Source organism: Amblyraja radiata, chromosome 35 (assembly GCF_010909765.2).
Source record: "Amblyraja radiata isolate CabotCenter1 chromosome 35, sAmbRad1.1.pri, whole genome shotgun sequence".
Classification (NCBI taxonomy): Eukaryota; Metazoa; Chordata; class Chondrichthyes; order Rajiformes; family Rajidae; genus Amblyraja; species Amblyraja radiata.
This window is the reverse complement of record NC_045990.1, coordinates 5,869,641-5,883,775: the sequence shown is the minus strand read 5'-3', so window position 1 is coordinate 5,883,775 and position 14,135 is coordinate 5,869,641. Positions and strand designations below refer to the sequence as shown.

Genomic DNA, 14,135 nt, shown 5'->3' with positions numbered 1-14,135 from the left:
GGAACACACATGGGCCGCCGCTCGAGAATCCCATCCTTTTTTAAACTATTTTTATTCGATTTAGTTTAGATATACAGCTCTTTAGAAACAGGCCCTTTGTCCCACCGAGTCCACACCGACCAGCGATCCCCGCACACTAACGCTATCCTACACACACTAGGGACAATTTACACTTAAACCAAGCCAATTAACACACACACACACACACCTGTACGTCTTTGGAGTGTGGGAGGAAATCGGAGATCCCGGAGAAAACCTACGTAGGGTGCTGTGTGTGTGTGTGTGTGTGTGTGGAGTTTGCACGTTCTCCCTGTAACCGCGTGGGCTTTCTCTAGTTTCCTCCCACATCCCAAAGACGTGCAGGTTTGTAGGTGAATCAGCCTCTGTAAATTTGCCCTCTGGTTTGAAGGGAACAGGATAACATAGAACTAGTGTGAACGGGCGATCGATGGTCGGCATGGACCTGGAGGGCCGAAGGGCCGGTTAACATGCTCTACCTCTAAACTAAACGAAACAATATATCTTCATGTGTCCCTAAAGATCAGGTCACTTCTGCGGCCACTAGGGTCGTATCTGCTCCTTTGTTTGAGGCAATTCTGCTGCATTTGTCAGCTTCCATCCATTCCCCCCCCTTCAATCAGTCTGATGGCAAGTCTCGATCCAAAACGTCATCTCTCCTAGTTCTCCAGAGATGCTGTCTGACCTCCTGAGTTACTCCAGCACTTTGTATCCTTATGTGTATCAACCAGCATCTTCAGTTCCTTGTTTCTGCTGCATTTAAATGCCCTTTTGAGCATTTAAAGCATTTGAAAAGTATTTAAAAGACAAAAGGAATAGGTGACGTTTCGGATCGAGATCCTTCTTCAAACCAGGTCTGAAGAAAGGTCTCGAGCTGAGATCTGAAAAAGGGTCTCGACCCAAAATGTCAACTATTCCTTCTCTCCAGAGATGCTGCCTGAGCTGCTGAGCTACTCCAGCATTTTCTGTCCACCTTCGGAGTAAACCTGCATCTGCAGTTCCTTCCTACACGTTTTGTTTCCTCCGGGTGCTCAGGTTTCCGCCCACATCCCAAAGACGTGTGTGTGTGTCGGCCGAAGGGCCTGTCCCACTTGGCCGTCATTTGCGCCTCATTTACGCGTCGTATGTGAAATAGGTCGACTCGTCGTTTCGCACGACGTCGCGCGCAAATCACGCGTCATCATGCCGTCTGGTGTGCGTGACGTAATTAGACTACCCTGCGGCGCGCGGCAATGCATGGTTACGCACGGTGACGTAACCATGTGTCACCACGCGATACACGTGAGATGTCGGGAAAGCCAGCGTGCGTACCCAATGCGTCAGCGTGCGTACGCGATATGTCACGCAGGTGGCGCGCGAGGATTTTGTGCAGCACGAAATCCTGGAGCGCCGTGCGATACCGCATGCAACTACTCCACGCCTCTCCATGCGCCCGTCCCGCGCTACCCACACGCTACCCATGCGTCACAACGCGACGACCACATTTTACATATGAGGCGTAAATGATGTCCCTCTGTGCATCGCCCCTCGTGTGCAGGGAGCGGAACGGAAAGTGGGATAACATAGAACCAGTGTGAACAGAATGGTCGGCACGGACTCGGTGGGCCGAAGGGCCTGTTTCCACGTTGTATCTCTAACCTGAACTGAACTGAACTCGTACAGCACGTGTTACACCATTAATCACTCTGTGAAGGACATACTATGTAGTGTGAAACATTAATATCAGAGAACATTGCCCCAGGGCACATATTCCACTGAGAGACAGGTTTGAGCCTGACCATGTTCGCTCCGTCTGACAGATTCTTCTCCTTTTTGTCTCCTTCTCCACCTTAAAACGCAGGGACCTCCAGGAAGACCCGGTTTGCCAGGTGCGGACGGAATCCCCGGACCTCCAGGAACCATGCTGATGTTCCCGGTGAGTTCCCGTCCTCATTCCGATCCATTCTTGGGATTTATTCCGGGATCGGAGATTGTAAGTCTGAAACGAAAACAGCCGGAAGACACCCAGCAAGTCAGGCAGCATCTGCGGGAAGAAAAACCAAATTAACACTTTGGACTGAAGACCCATAGCAGAGGAAAGAGGGTTAGCCCGGAATGTTTAAGAAAGAACTGCAGATGCTGGAAAAATCGAAGGTAGACAAAAATGCTGGAGAAACTCACCCGCTGAATTCCTCCAGCATTTTTGTCTAGCCCGGAATGTTATTGTTGGTTCTCTCCCCACGGATGCTGCCTGACCTGCTGAGTGTTTTTAGCACTTTGTGCTTTATTTCAGATATTCACTATCTGCTTTACTATTAGTGAGATTTACTTTTAAAGGTTTCAAAGTTCTTTTATCGTCCCGTGTACCAATTAAGGTACAGTGATATGCGAATTACCACACAGCCATACTAATAAAAAGCAACAAGACACATAACTACATAAAAGTTAACATAAACATCCACCACAGCGAATTCCCCACATTCCCCACTGTGATGGAAGGCAATAAAGTCCAAACTTCTTCCCTCATTCTTCTCCCGTGGTTGGGTCAGTCGAACCATCCGTTGGGTCAGTCAAACCATCCATTGGGTCAGTCGAACCATCCGTTGGGTCAGTCGAACCATCCGTTGGGTCAGTCGAACCATCCGTTGGGTCAGTCGAACCATCCGTTGTGGCAGTCGAACCATTCGTTGGGTCAGTCAAACCATCCATTGGGTCAGTCGAACCATCCGTCGGGACGATCGAAGCCTCCAAGTCAGAGCGGTCGAAGCTCCTGCAGCTTGGAGTTCCCGAAGTCGGTCTCTGATCAGAGGCCGCGGACTCCACGATGTTAAAAGTCCCGTAGAGCTCAGAGGTCGACCCCTGGCAAAGGGATCGTGGGCTCCACGATGTTACGTCCACAGGCACAGGCGGTGGAGCTCCCGGTCGGTCTCTGGGAAAGGCCGCCAACTCCTCGATGTGAGGCCGCAGTGCGGACGGAGATACGATATGGTTTATTACTCTTTTTAGGGAAGTCGGAGGATAAAATTGTAAACGAGGACCTGGGGTCTGCTAGTTTAATTTAGTTTAGATTTTTATTGTCACATATAGTGAAAAGCTTTTTTATTTTGTGCTATCCAGTCAAAGAAAAGACTACACATTTGGACGACAGATGGCACAATGGGCTAAGTGTTCGGTTCGAATCCCGCTTGGAGTGCATACTGTCGTTGTGTCCTTGGGCAAGACACTTCACCCACCTTTGCCTGTGTGTGAATGTGTGTGAGTGATTGGTGGTGGTCGGAGGGGCCGTAGGCGCAGATTGGCAGCCACGCTTCCGTCAGTCTGCCCCAGGGCAGCTGTGGCTACAGAAGTAGCTTATCACCACCGAGTGTGACTGAGGAGTGAATGAATAATGCGATGTAAAGCGCCTTGAGTATTAGAAAGGCGCTATATAAATCCCATCCATTATTATTATTATTACACATGATTACAGTCAAGCCATCCACAGTGGACAGGTACAGGATAAAGGAATAATGTTGAGTGCAAGATAAAGTTTGCTAAAGTCCAATGAAAGATAGTTCTAAGGTCTTCCATAAGGTAGTTCAGGAGAATCCGGACTGCTCTCTAGTTGGTGAGAGGATGGTTCAGTTGCCTGATAACAGCTGGGAAGAAACTGTCCTTGAATCCAGAGGTGTGCATTTGTAAATGTCTGTACCTCTTGCCTGATGGGAGAGGGGAGACGATGGTGTGGGCGGGGTGCGACTGGTCCTTGATGATGCTGCTGGCCTTGCCGAGGCAGCGTGAGGTGTAAATAGAATCAATGAAAGGGAGGTTAGTTTGTGTGAGAGTGTGGGTGTGTTGGTCATCGTGAACAAGTCGGACCAAAGGGCCAGTACAAAACAAATGGCACAAAATGCTGGAGTAACTCAGCAGGGCAGGCAGGAGAACATGGATAGGTGATGCTTCGGGTGGGGACCCTTCTTCAGACACTAAACGATCAAAGGCATGCTTTGGTCTGATCTATCCTTCCAGACCAGCTAGGGCGGGTTTAGAGAGATATGAGCCAAATGCAATTAAATTCATTGCTCTTTTCTGGCGATGGAGGTAATTGGTGATGCTCAGATCATTTTCTTCTTGTGCTTCAGGTTTCCGTGTTACAGCGGGCTTTCCCACTGAGCTAATTTCACACCTCCTTGGCCTGTCAATGGCAGGATCCCTGCTCAGGCACAGCCAGGAGCCAGGGCTGATGAATGCAGGTGGGACTGGGTTGAGCTTAATTTAGTTTAGAGAGACAGCCCACCGGGTCCGCGCCGACCAGCGATCCCCGCATATTATCACTATCCGACACACACTGGGGACAATTTTTACATTTTATACCAAGCCAATTAACTTACATACCTGTATGTCTTTGGATTGTGGGAGAAAATCCACGCAGGTCACGTGGAGAGCCCGTAAACGTACCGTAGATTTTTTTGCCAGATTTTTTCTCCGGGCTCCTCAGCAACTCATTCTTGCCGCTAGTTTCCCTGCACGACCTCTCTGACTCAGTGCTAGAGCCTCATACTTGGCTGTGATCCCCAGGCAGGCTCTCTCCTGCGGAGGCAGCTGTGTTTGTACTCATCACCCCTGGCTCCTGGCTGGGCCTGAGCAGGGATCCTGCCAGTGACAGCCCGAGGAGGTGTGAAATTAGCTCAGCGGGAAAGCCCGCTGTAACATGGAAACCTGAAACACGAGGAAAATGATCTGAGCATCACCAATTAATTATCTCCATCGCCAGAAAAATGCGATGAATTGAATAGGAATTGAATTGAATACATTTTATTAGCCAAGCATGTATAAATCCAAGGAAGTGGCCTTGATGCTTACCTTGCAAATAACAGCATGATATACAGTAGACAATTAAATATAAAACATTATAATTAAACATGTGGAGAATGAAATAAAATAACAAAGCACAAGGAGGCTACAGATTTTTGGCTGTTGAGTAGAGCTACTACTCGTGGATAAAAACTGTTTTTATGTCTGGATGTGGCGGCTTTGACAGTCCGGAGTTGCCTTCCAGAGGGAAGTGATTCAAAGAGTTTGTGGCCAGGGTGAGAGGGGTCAGAGATGATCTTGCCCGCTCGCTTCCTGGCCCTTGCAGTGTACAGTTCGTCATTGGGGGGAAGGTTGCAGCCAATAACCTTCTCGGCTGATCGAACGATTCGCTGCAGCCTCCGGGTGTCGTGCTTGGTGGCTGAGCCAAACCTGACCATGATGGCCATGTAGAATTGGACCATCATTGCCTGTGGCAGATTGTGCTTCCTCAGCTGCCGCAGGAGATGGTCCCCGAACTCACCCTGACCCTTTCCATTTACAGTTCCAGTATGGAGGGAATGGAGCAAAGGGCCCAGCGATCTCGGCCCAGCAATCACAGGCCCAGGCCATTCTCCAGCAAGCCAGGGTAAGTGACTGATGCCAGACTTTGGCAACTCACCAAGCATTCACCTTCTCATGGAGTCATACAGCGTGGAAGCAGGCTCTTCGGCCCAACTTGCCCACACCAATTAACATTTCCCATCTACACTAATTCCATCTGCCTTGTGTTTGGTTTAGTTTAGAGATACAGCGCGGAAACAGGCCCATCGGCCCACCAGGTCCGAGACGACCAGCGATCCCCGCACATTAACACTATCCTACACCCACTAGGGACAATTTTTACATTTACCAAGCCCAGGGGTGGGGAACCTGCGGCCTTCAAGGCCATTAAGTGCAGCCTTTTGAATGAATCCAAATTTTGTAGAACAAATCCATTACTTTTTATTTAAGAAGGAACTGCAGATGCTGGAAAATCGAAGGTAAACATAAATGCTGGAGAAACTCAGCGGGTGAGGCAGCATCTATGGAACGAAGGAAATAGGCAACGTTTCGGGCCGAAACCCTTCTTCAGACCTGAAGAAGGGTCTCGACCCATAACGTTGCCTATATCACTTCGCTCCATAGATGCTGCCTCACCCGCTGAGCTTCTCCAGCATTTTTGTCTATCTTTTATTTTTATTAATATGTTTTTGTTCGTCTTTTATTATTTTTATTTTAATCTTAAAATGAACGTATTTAAAATACCAAAAAGAAGATTCAACGAAATAATCCTCCCCGACTGACGGCCACAATAAAAACATTAGTAAGCCATGAGGGCTATTTTAACAAAATAATGTACATTTTGAAGTATATCTGATTGAAGTTTCTTGGATGCGGCCTTGTTAGATTACAGCTAACTTAATGTGGCATTCCAACATGAAAAGGTTCCCCACCCCTGACCAAGCCAATTAACCTACAAACCTGGACGTCTTTGGAGTGTGGGAGGAAACCGAAGATCTTGGAGAAAACCCACGCAGGTCACGGGGAGAACGTACAGACAACACCCCTAGTCGGGATCGAACCGGGGTCTCTAGCGCAGCATTCGCTGTAGGGTAGCAACTCTACCGCAGCGCCACCATTTGGCCCATAGCCCTCCAAACCTGCCCTATCCACGCACCTATCTATTTGCTTCTTGAGCGTTGCAAGAGAAACTTCCTCAACTACCTCCTCCAGCAGCTTGTTCCATTCACCCAACACCCTTTGTGTGTAAAGGTTACCCCTCAGATCTTTATAAAATCCTTTCCCCCTTCTCCGTAAACCTATATCCTTTGATTCTCGTTTCCCCCTACTCTGGGCAAGAGTCTGTAATTATTTAAGAAGGAACTGCAGAGGCTGGAGAATCGAAAGTAGACAAAAGTGCTGGAGAAACTCAGCAAGTGCAGCAGCATCTATGGAGCGAAGGAAATAGGCAACGTTTCGGGCCGATTTCGGCCCGAAACGTTGCCTATTTCCTTCGCTCCATAGATGCTGCTGCACCTGCTGAGTTTCTCCAGCACTTTTGTCTACCAGTCTGTAATTATTGCTAAGTGTTCAGCTTCTTATTAGAGTCATAGAGTCACACAGTGTGGAAACTTGCCCACCCCGACCAACATGCCTCATCTACATTAGTCCCATCTGCATGCATTTGGCCCATAAACCTATCCTATCCATGTACCAGTCCAAATGTCTCTTAAACGTTGGGATAGTACCAGCCTTAACTTCCTTCTCCAGCAGCTCGTTCCATACACCCACTACCCTTTGTGTAAAAAAAGTTGCCCCTCATGTTCCTATTAAAGTCTTCCCCCTTCACCCCAAACCTATGTCCTTTGGTGTAGAAAGGAACTGCAGATACCAGTTTATACCAAAGATAGACACAAAGTGCTGGAGTAACTCAGCGGGTCTGCACCAACTAGAGAATAATAAGTTTCGGGTCGGAAGCCTTCTTCAGACTGCAAGAAGACCAGAGGAGAGGAGCCTAGTTTATTTTGGTATCATGTTCGGCACAGACATTGTGGGCCGAAGGGCCTGTTCCATCTTGCATTGTTCTATCTTCCATGTTCTATTTATACGAGCACCCTATCAAAGCCTGGTGCAAACACCTCTCTCCCTTCTCCTTCCTTCCCAGTTTGTAACTCTGTCACTGTCTCATTTGCTTTCCAGCTTGCAATGAAGGGTCCATCAGGTCCGTTTGGCCTCATGGGAAGACCAGGTCCATTGGTGAGTCTGACCGCTGACCAGGAGAGTATTGGCATGAAACTGGATGTACGAGCAAGTGGGAACGCAGGTCAAACGTAGCTGTGGAGTCAAACGAAGATTGGTTGTGGAACACCCTAGTCCCAGAGGCTTGCGATACCTCAGATAACTTCACTAAAGCCATTGTATCTCAATAGACAATAGAAAATAGGTGCAGGAGTAGGCCATTCGGCCCTTCGAGCCAGCACCACCATTCAATGTGATCATGGCTGATCATCCCCAATCAGTACCCCGTTCCTGCCTTCTCCCCATATCCCCTGACTCCGCTATCTTCAGCAGTACCTCACTACCATCCCAATCCCCGCCAGTGTGAAAAAAGATTAGTGTGGATCAAAAAGATTAGTGTAACTGAATGTTTAATGGTCAGCACAGATTCGATGGGCCGAAGGGCCTTGTTTCAGTACTGTCTCTTAATGGGCTGGCATGGTTTCCCTTGGTGCTATGAAATATTAATTTCTCAGCCAACGTCATCAATCTATCATATTGTTCCCCAAAGATAGTGAGCAAAATTACTATCGTAAACTCATTTAGAGAGGTGATCTTCCATTAATAGAGATGCGGGGAACTGCAGATGCTGGCTTACAACCAAAGGCACAAAGTGCTGGAGTAACTCAGTGGGTCAGGCAGTATCTCTGGAGAATGTAGATAGATGATGTTTCAGTCGGGATCCTCCCCAAACTAATGTCTGCAGAAGGGTCCCGACTCGAAACGTCACCTATCCATGTTTTCGAGAGATGCGGAATTGTTCCAGCACTTTGAATCTTACATTAATATTTGCCAAAAGATCAGTGATGCTGCCTCACTAAGAGACAACACAGAAACCCCTCAGCCTCCTGCGCCCCAAGGAATAAAGTCCCAAGCAGCCCAATCTCTCTCTCCCTATAGCGCAACCCTTCAAATCCTGGCAACATCATCGTAAACCACCCCGGCAGTCTTTCCAGCTTACTGGCATCTACCCTACAGCAGGGTGGCCCAAAACTGAACACAATACTCCAAGTGCAGTCTCACCAACGTCTTGTACAACTGTAATATAATGGCAAGGGCATTGAGAAGATGTGGAGCGGCTTTGGAGTTGACAGCCTGAAGTGGAAGGGATTTTGGTTTGGATAAGGACTGATGGGACATGGAATGAACCAGGGGTACGGGAGGGGAGGTGGGATGGAGGAGTGTGCTGGAGGTGCGGAGGGGGGTGAACTTTGGAATGGACGTGGAGCTCTTGGGAGGAACAAGGGATCTTGGTTTGGACAAGGAGTGGGGGGACGTGGAATGAACCAGGGGTACGGGCGGGGAGGTGGGATGGAGGAGTGGTGGGGAGGTGAGGAGGGAGGGCGAACTTTGGAATGGACGGGGAGCTCTTGGGAGGAACAAGGGATGGAAGAACCTTGGAGTGGACCATGGGGTGGTGGACACGTTAAAGTAATGAAACAAGGACGGGTTGTAAAGATGCTGTGGAGGCAACGGATAAACATCTGGCATTTCTTGTGTTTCTTCCTCCATGTCTACAGGGTCTCCCAGGCAACTTGGGTCTGAAAGGTGATGCAGGAGAAATGGGCCCAATGGTAGGTCGACGACTGTCCCTGGCAATGTTTCTTTCAGTGTCGATTCTTCACTGGTCTAACCACACAAACATGGCCAGGCCAGGCCAGGCGTGGAGATCTTAGGGATTGTCCTCATCTGGTAGAGACGCGGACATTGGGTTCTGCGTGCGTGCGTGTGTGTGGGTGTGTATATTTGTGTGTGTGTGTGTGTGTGTGTGTGTGTGTGTGCGCGTGTGTGCGTGTGTGCGTGTGTGTGCGTGTGTGTGTGGGTGTGTATATTTGTGTGTGTGTGTGTGTGCGTGAGCGCGTGTGTGCGTGTGTGTGTGGGTGTGTATATTTGTGTGTGTGTGCGTGTGCGCGTGTGTGTGTGTGTATATTTGTGTGTGTGTGCGCGTGTGTGTGTATTTGTGTGTGTGTGTGTGTGCGCGTGTGTGTGTCTGTATTTGTGTGTGTGTGTGCGCGTGTGCGTGTGTGTGTGCGCGTGCGCGTGTGTGTGTGCGTGTGTGTGCGTGTGTGTGTGTGTGCACTCTTTTTCTGCGTGTGTGCATGTTTGTGTATGTGTGTGCATGTGAGTGTGTTCATGTTTTCTGTGAGTGTGTGCGTGTGTGTGCGTGTGTGTGTGAGCGTGCGTGTGTGCGTGCATGCCTGTGTGTGTGCACGAGCGTGTGTGCGTGCGTGCGTGCCTGTGCGTGTGTGCCTGTGCGTGTGTGTGTGCGTGCCTGTGCGTGTGCGTGTGTGTGTGTGTGCGTGCCTGTGCGTGTGCGTGTGTGTGTGTGTGCATGTTTTTTTGCACGTTCTCCCATGTGACCGCACGGGTTTCCTCCAGGTGCTCCGGTTTCATCCCACATCCCAAATACGGGAAGCGGTCACATGTGATGTGGGTTTGCAGGTTCATTGGCCCTCTGCAAATTGCCCTGAGTGTGTAGGGGAGTGGAAGAGAAATTGCAATAACATAGCACTAGTGTGATTGAGTGACAGATGGTGGGTGTGGGCTGAAGGGCCTTTTCCCATGCTGTCCCTCGCAATCAATGAATACATCAATCATGATTTCATTAACCAATTCTTCTTCTCTGCACCTTTGCGGTGAAGATGCCATTTCTGGTGGCCACGTTGCCAATATCACGGTAGAGTTTCATCTTTGAATAACACCGCAACAAGACTTGCGGGAGGATCCTGAGATTGATGGGAGGTGTCTTCTAACGTCTGTCTTTGTCTTATAGGGTCCTGTTGGAATTACCGGCCCCTTTGGTCCTCTGGGAAGATCTGGGAGAAGGGTAAGGACCTCCTTGTTTAATGTAACTGAAATGAAGGGATTGGCAACAGTTTCACACCCATCAGTCCACCCTCTCTTCCCTCTAACCCTCTCCATTCATGGTCTAATTGAATCAATCTTCAGGAGGTATTTTGATCTGGTATTTTGTTGGTTCACATGCTTGATAAATGGTGTTTTATCATGTATTATTATTATTAATGTTTAGTGTTTTCTGAGTCATTTGTAACTTTCACTGTATGTCATGTTGTTACTTGTGGGCGGAGCACCAAGGCAAATTCCTTGTATGTGAATACTTGGCCAATGAACTTACTTACTTACTTAGCAGGAGGTGTCTGAGGAAGGGTCCCGATCCTTCTCTCCAGAGTTGCTGCCTGTCCCGCTGAGTTACGCCATCATTTTGTGTCTATCTTTAGGTTTGTAGGTTAATTGGCCTCTGCAAATTGCCCCTAGTGTGTAGGGAGCGGATGAGAAAGAGAGGGACCATAGAACCAGTATGAATGGGAAAGCAGCATCGACTCGGTGGGCTGAAGGGCCTGTTTTCATGCACAATTTAACCATAACACAGAGAATCAATATATACACTGAAAACAAGTCCCAAGTAATTTCTAAGAAGGAGCTGCAGATGCTGGAAAAATCGAAGGTACACAAAAATGCTGGAGCAACTCAGCGGGTGCAGCAGCATCTATGGAGCGAAGGAATAGGTGACGTTTTGGGTCGAGACCCTTCTTCAAGTAATTTCTATTCACTCAGCTGCATTTGAACTTGTTCCAACATAGGAATAAGTTTAAACACGTTTCCTTGCATTATCTCTAAACTAAAAACCAAATGTGCAGGTGTGTAGGTTCATTGGCCTCTGTAATGTGTAAGGAGTGGGATAACATAGAACTAGTGTGAGCAAGTAATCGATGGTCATCCTGTACTCAGTGGGCCAAAGGGCCTGTTTCCATGCTGTAACTTTAAAATACAATATAGACCCATAAGCCTACAAAGCCCTCCACCATCTGCCCCCCCCCCCATATCTCACTGACCTCCTCTCCCCCTACCAACCCTCACGGTCCCTCAGATCCACATCAGCCGGTCTCCTCTCCATCCACAAGTCCAACCTCCGCAGTTTTGGGGACAGAGCCTTCTCCAGGGCAGCTCCCAGGCTCTGGAACTCCCTCCCCCAACTGATCCGCAATTCCGTGTCCCTCACCATCTTCCAGTCCCGCCTCAAGACCCATCTCTTCACCTCTGCCTATCCTTAGCCCCACGTCCCCCTCCCTGTTCATCTGTGCATTAATTGCCTCATACTGTGTTTTGTATTGAATTCTGTCTTTACTTTGTGTACTAGTCATGTCTCTACTATTTATTTCATTCCGCTTACATGTTTTTCCTCTACCTGCTAAATTTTTGTAAGGTGTCCTTGAGACTCTTGAAAGGCGCCCATAAATAAAATTTATTATTATTATTATTATAAGAATTTGCTCCGTTCTGCAGCTCAGTTCTAATGCAGAGCATGGAGAAGATCATTTCACTTGAGCCTCTATGAGGTTCAAGTGACAAATAAATTGTATTGTATCAGTGAGTTTAAATATCAAATAAACATCGGGGCTGCCAAGAAGTGAACACTATGTTTTGCTCTTTCAAACCATTGACAACAATGTCCTGTCATAAGTTACATTAGAACATAAAACAGTACAGCATGGGAGCAGGCCCTTCAGCCCACTATGCTGTGATGCCCCATGATGCATAGTGGGAGAATCCAGGACCAGAGGGCTCAGCCTCAGCATAAAGGGATATAACTTTAGAAAGGAGATGATGAGGAATTTCTGTGGTGAATCTGTGGAATTCATTGCCACAGAGGGCTGCGGAGGCCAAGCCAATAGATATTTTAAAGGCAGAGATAGATAGATTCTTGATTAGTATGGGTGTCGGGGGTTATGGGGAGAAGGCAGGAGAATGGGGTTGAGAGGGAGAGATGGATCAGCCATGATTCAATGGCGGAGTAGACTTTGTGGACCTATTTCTGCCCCTGTAACTCAGTTAAGGGACTTAGTTAAACTGATCCAGTTCTGAACTGCTATCTACCTCATTGGAGACCCTTGGACTATCCTTGATCGAACTTTACAGGCTTTACCTTTCTCTAAACTTTATCAACTTTCTTCCCTTTATCATGCACCTGTAAACTGTGGCGCAGCGGTAGAGTTGCTGCCTTACAGTGATAGAGATCCGGGTTTGATCCTGACTCTGGGCGCTGTCTGTACGGAGTTTGTACGTTCTCCCCGTGACCCGCGTGGGTTTTCTCCAAGAACTTCGGTTTCCTCCCACACTCCAAAGACGTACAGGTTTGTAGGTTAATTGGCTTGGTGTAAATGTACAAATTGTTCCTAGTTTGTGTAGGATAGTGTTAGTGTGCGGGGATCGCTGGTCGGTGTGGACTCGGTGGGCCGAAGGGCCTGTTTCCGCGCTGTATCTCTAAACTAAAGCCAACACATCTCCATTGTGCTTCGGTGGAAGTCAAGGGGGATTTCAGAGCTACCTCAAAGATAGACACAAAATGCTGGAGTAACTCAGCGGGACAGGCAGCATCTCTGGAGAGAAGGAATGGGTGATGTCACTCATTCCTTCTCTCCAGAGATGTTGCCTGTCCCGCTGAGTTACTCCGGCATTTTGTGTCTATCTTCGATGTAAACCAGCACCTGCAGTTCCTTCCTGCACTGTTGCAATCGCTAATGGTTGTGGGTTTTGTGAATATCCTCGGTGGTTGGTGTGCGGTGTGGAATCGCTAGCTGAGTCCGTGTGCTGTGTTGGCAGGAGGCCAGACTTCTGTAATGTTGAAAGCCAGCAGACGACTTGGATTGCGTACAAGGACGTGTACATTCCTGTTCAAAGCCACCCAGGATTTGCCTGAGTGCTTCCCACAGTGGGACGCACGGAATACAGGAATCCAGCGATCAGAGTCGGAATTCTCCTTGCTCCTCTCTCTCTCTCTGTCTCGAGATGTTAGAGAACAAACAATGCACCTGTTCTCTCTCCCCCTCGCTGCCCTTCGTTGGCACCTACTTACCCACTTGTTTGACCTTTTCTGCCCTCAAAGTAACATTCCAAATTTCTGCCGTTAAGGCAGAGATAGATAGATTCTTGATTAGGACAGGTGTCGGAGGTTATGGGCAGGAGAATGGGGTTTGGGGGGAGAGATAGATCAGCCATGATTGAATGGCGGAGTAGTCTTAATGGGCTGAATGGCCTAATTCTACTCCTATCCCTTATGACCTTATGATCACACCTTCCCTGGCCAACAATGGACCTACCAGGGCACCACCCTGCCCGAGGTCATTTGTTGCCAGCCTTAATTGGACCTGTCATCCCCTATCTGCCCACGTTCAGTCTGAAGAAGGGTCCCGACCCGAAACGTCACCTATCCATGTTCTCCAGAGATGCTGCCTGACCCGCTGAGTTACTCCAGCACTCTGTGAAACGTCACCTATCCATGTTCTCCAGAGATGCTGCCTGACCCTCTGAGTTACTCCAGCACTTTGTGAAACGTCACCTATCCATGTTCTCCACAGATGCTGCCTGACCTGCTGAGTTACTCCAGCACTCTGTGAAACGTCACCTATCCATGTTCTCCACAGATGCTGCCTGACCTGCTGAGTTACTCCAGCACTCTGTGAAACGTCACCTATCCATGTTCTCCACAGATGCTGCCTGACCCGCTGAGTTACTCCAGCACTTTGCGT

At 48.5% G+C, this 14,135-nt stretch overlaps 1 protein-coding gene across 2 annotated transcripts in view; it reads left to right on the top strand.

The window, feature by feature from the left end:
- col5a3 (collagen type V alpha 3 chain) overlaps positions 1-14,135 on the top strand; it is a 198,756-nt gene that overhangs the window by 79,040 nt on the left and 105,581 nt on the right. For both annotated transcript variants that reach the window (XM_033050912.1, XM_033050913.1), the window contains 5 exons: positions 1,859-1,933; positions 5,333-5,416; positions 7,510-7,566; positions 9,108-9,161; positions 10,361-10,414. In XM_033050912.1, coding sequence (XP_032906803.1) covers positions 1,859-1,933; positions 5,333-5,416; positions 7,510-7,566; positions 9,108-9,161; positions 10,361-10,414 — 324 coding nt within the window. The remainder of the gene's footprint in view (positions 1-1,858; positions 1,934-5,332; positions 5,417-7,509; positions 7,567-9,107; positions 9,162-10,360; positions 10,415-14,135) is intronic.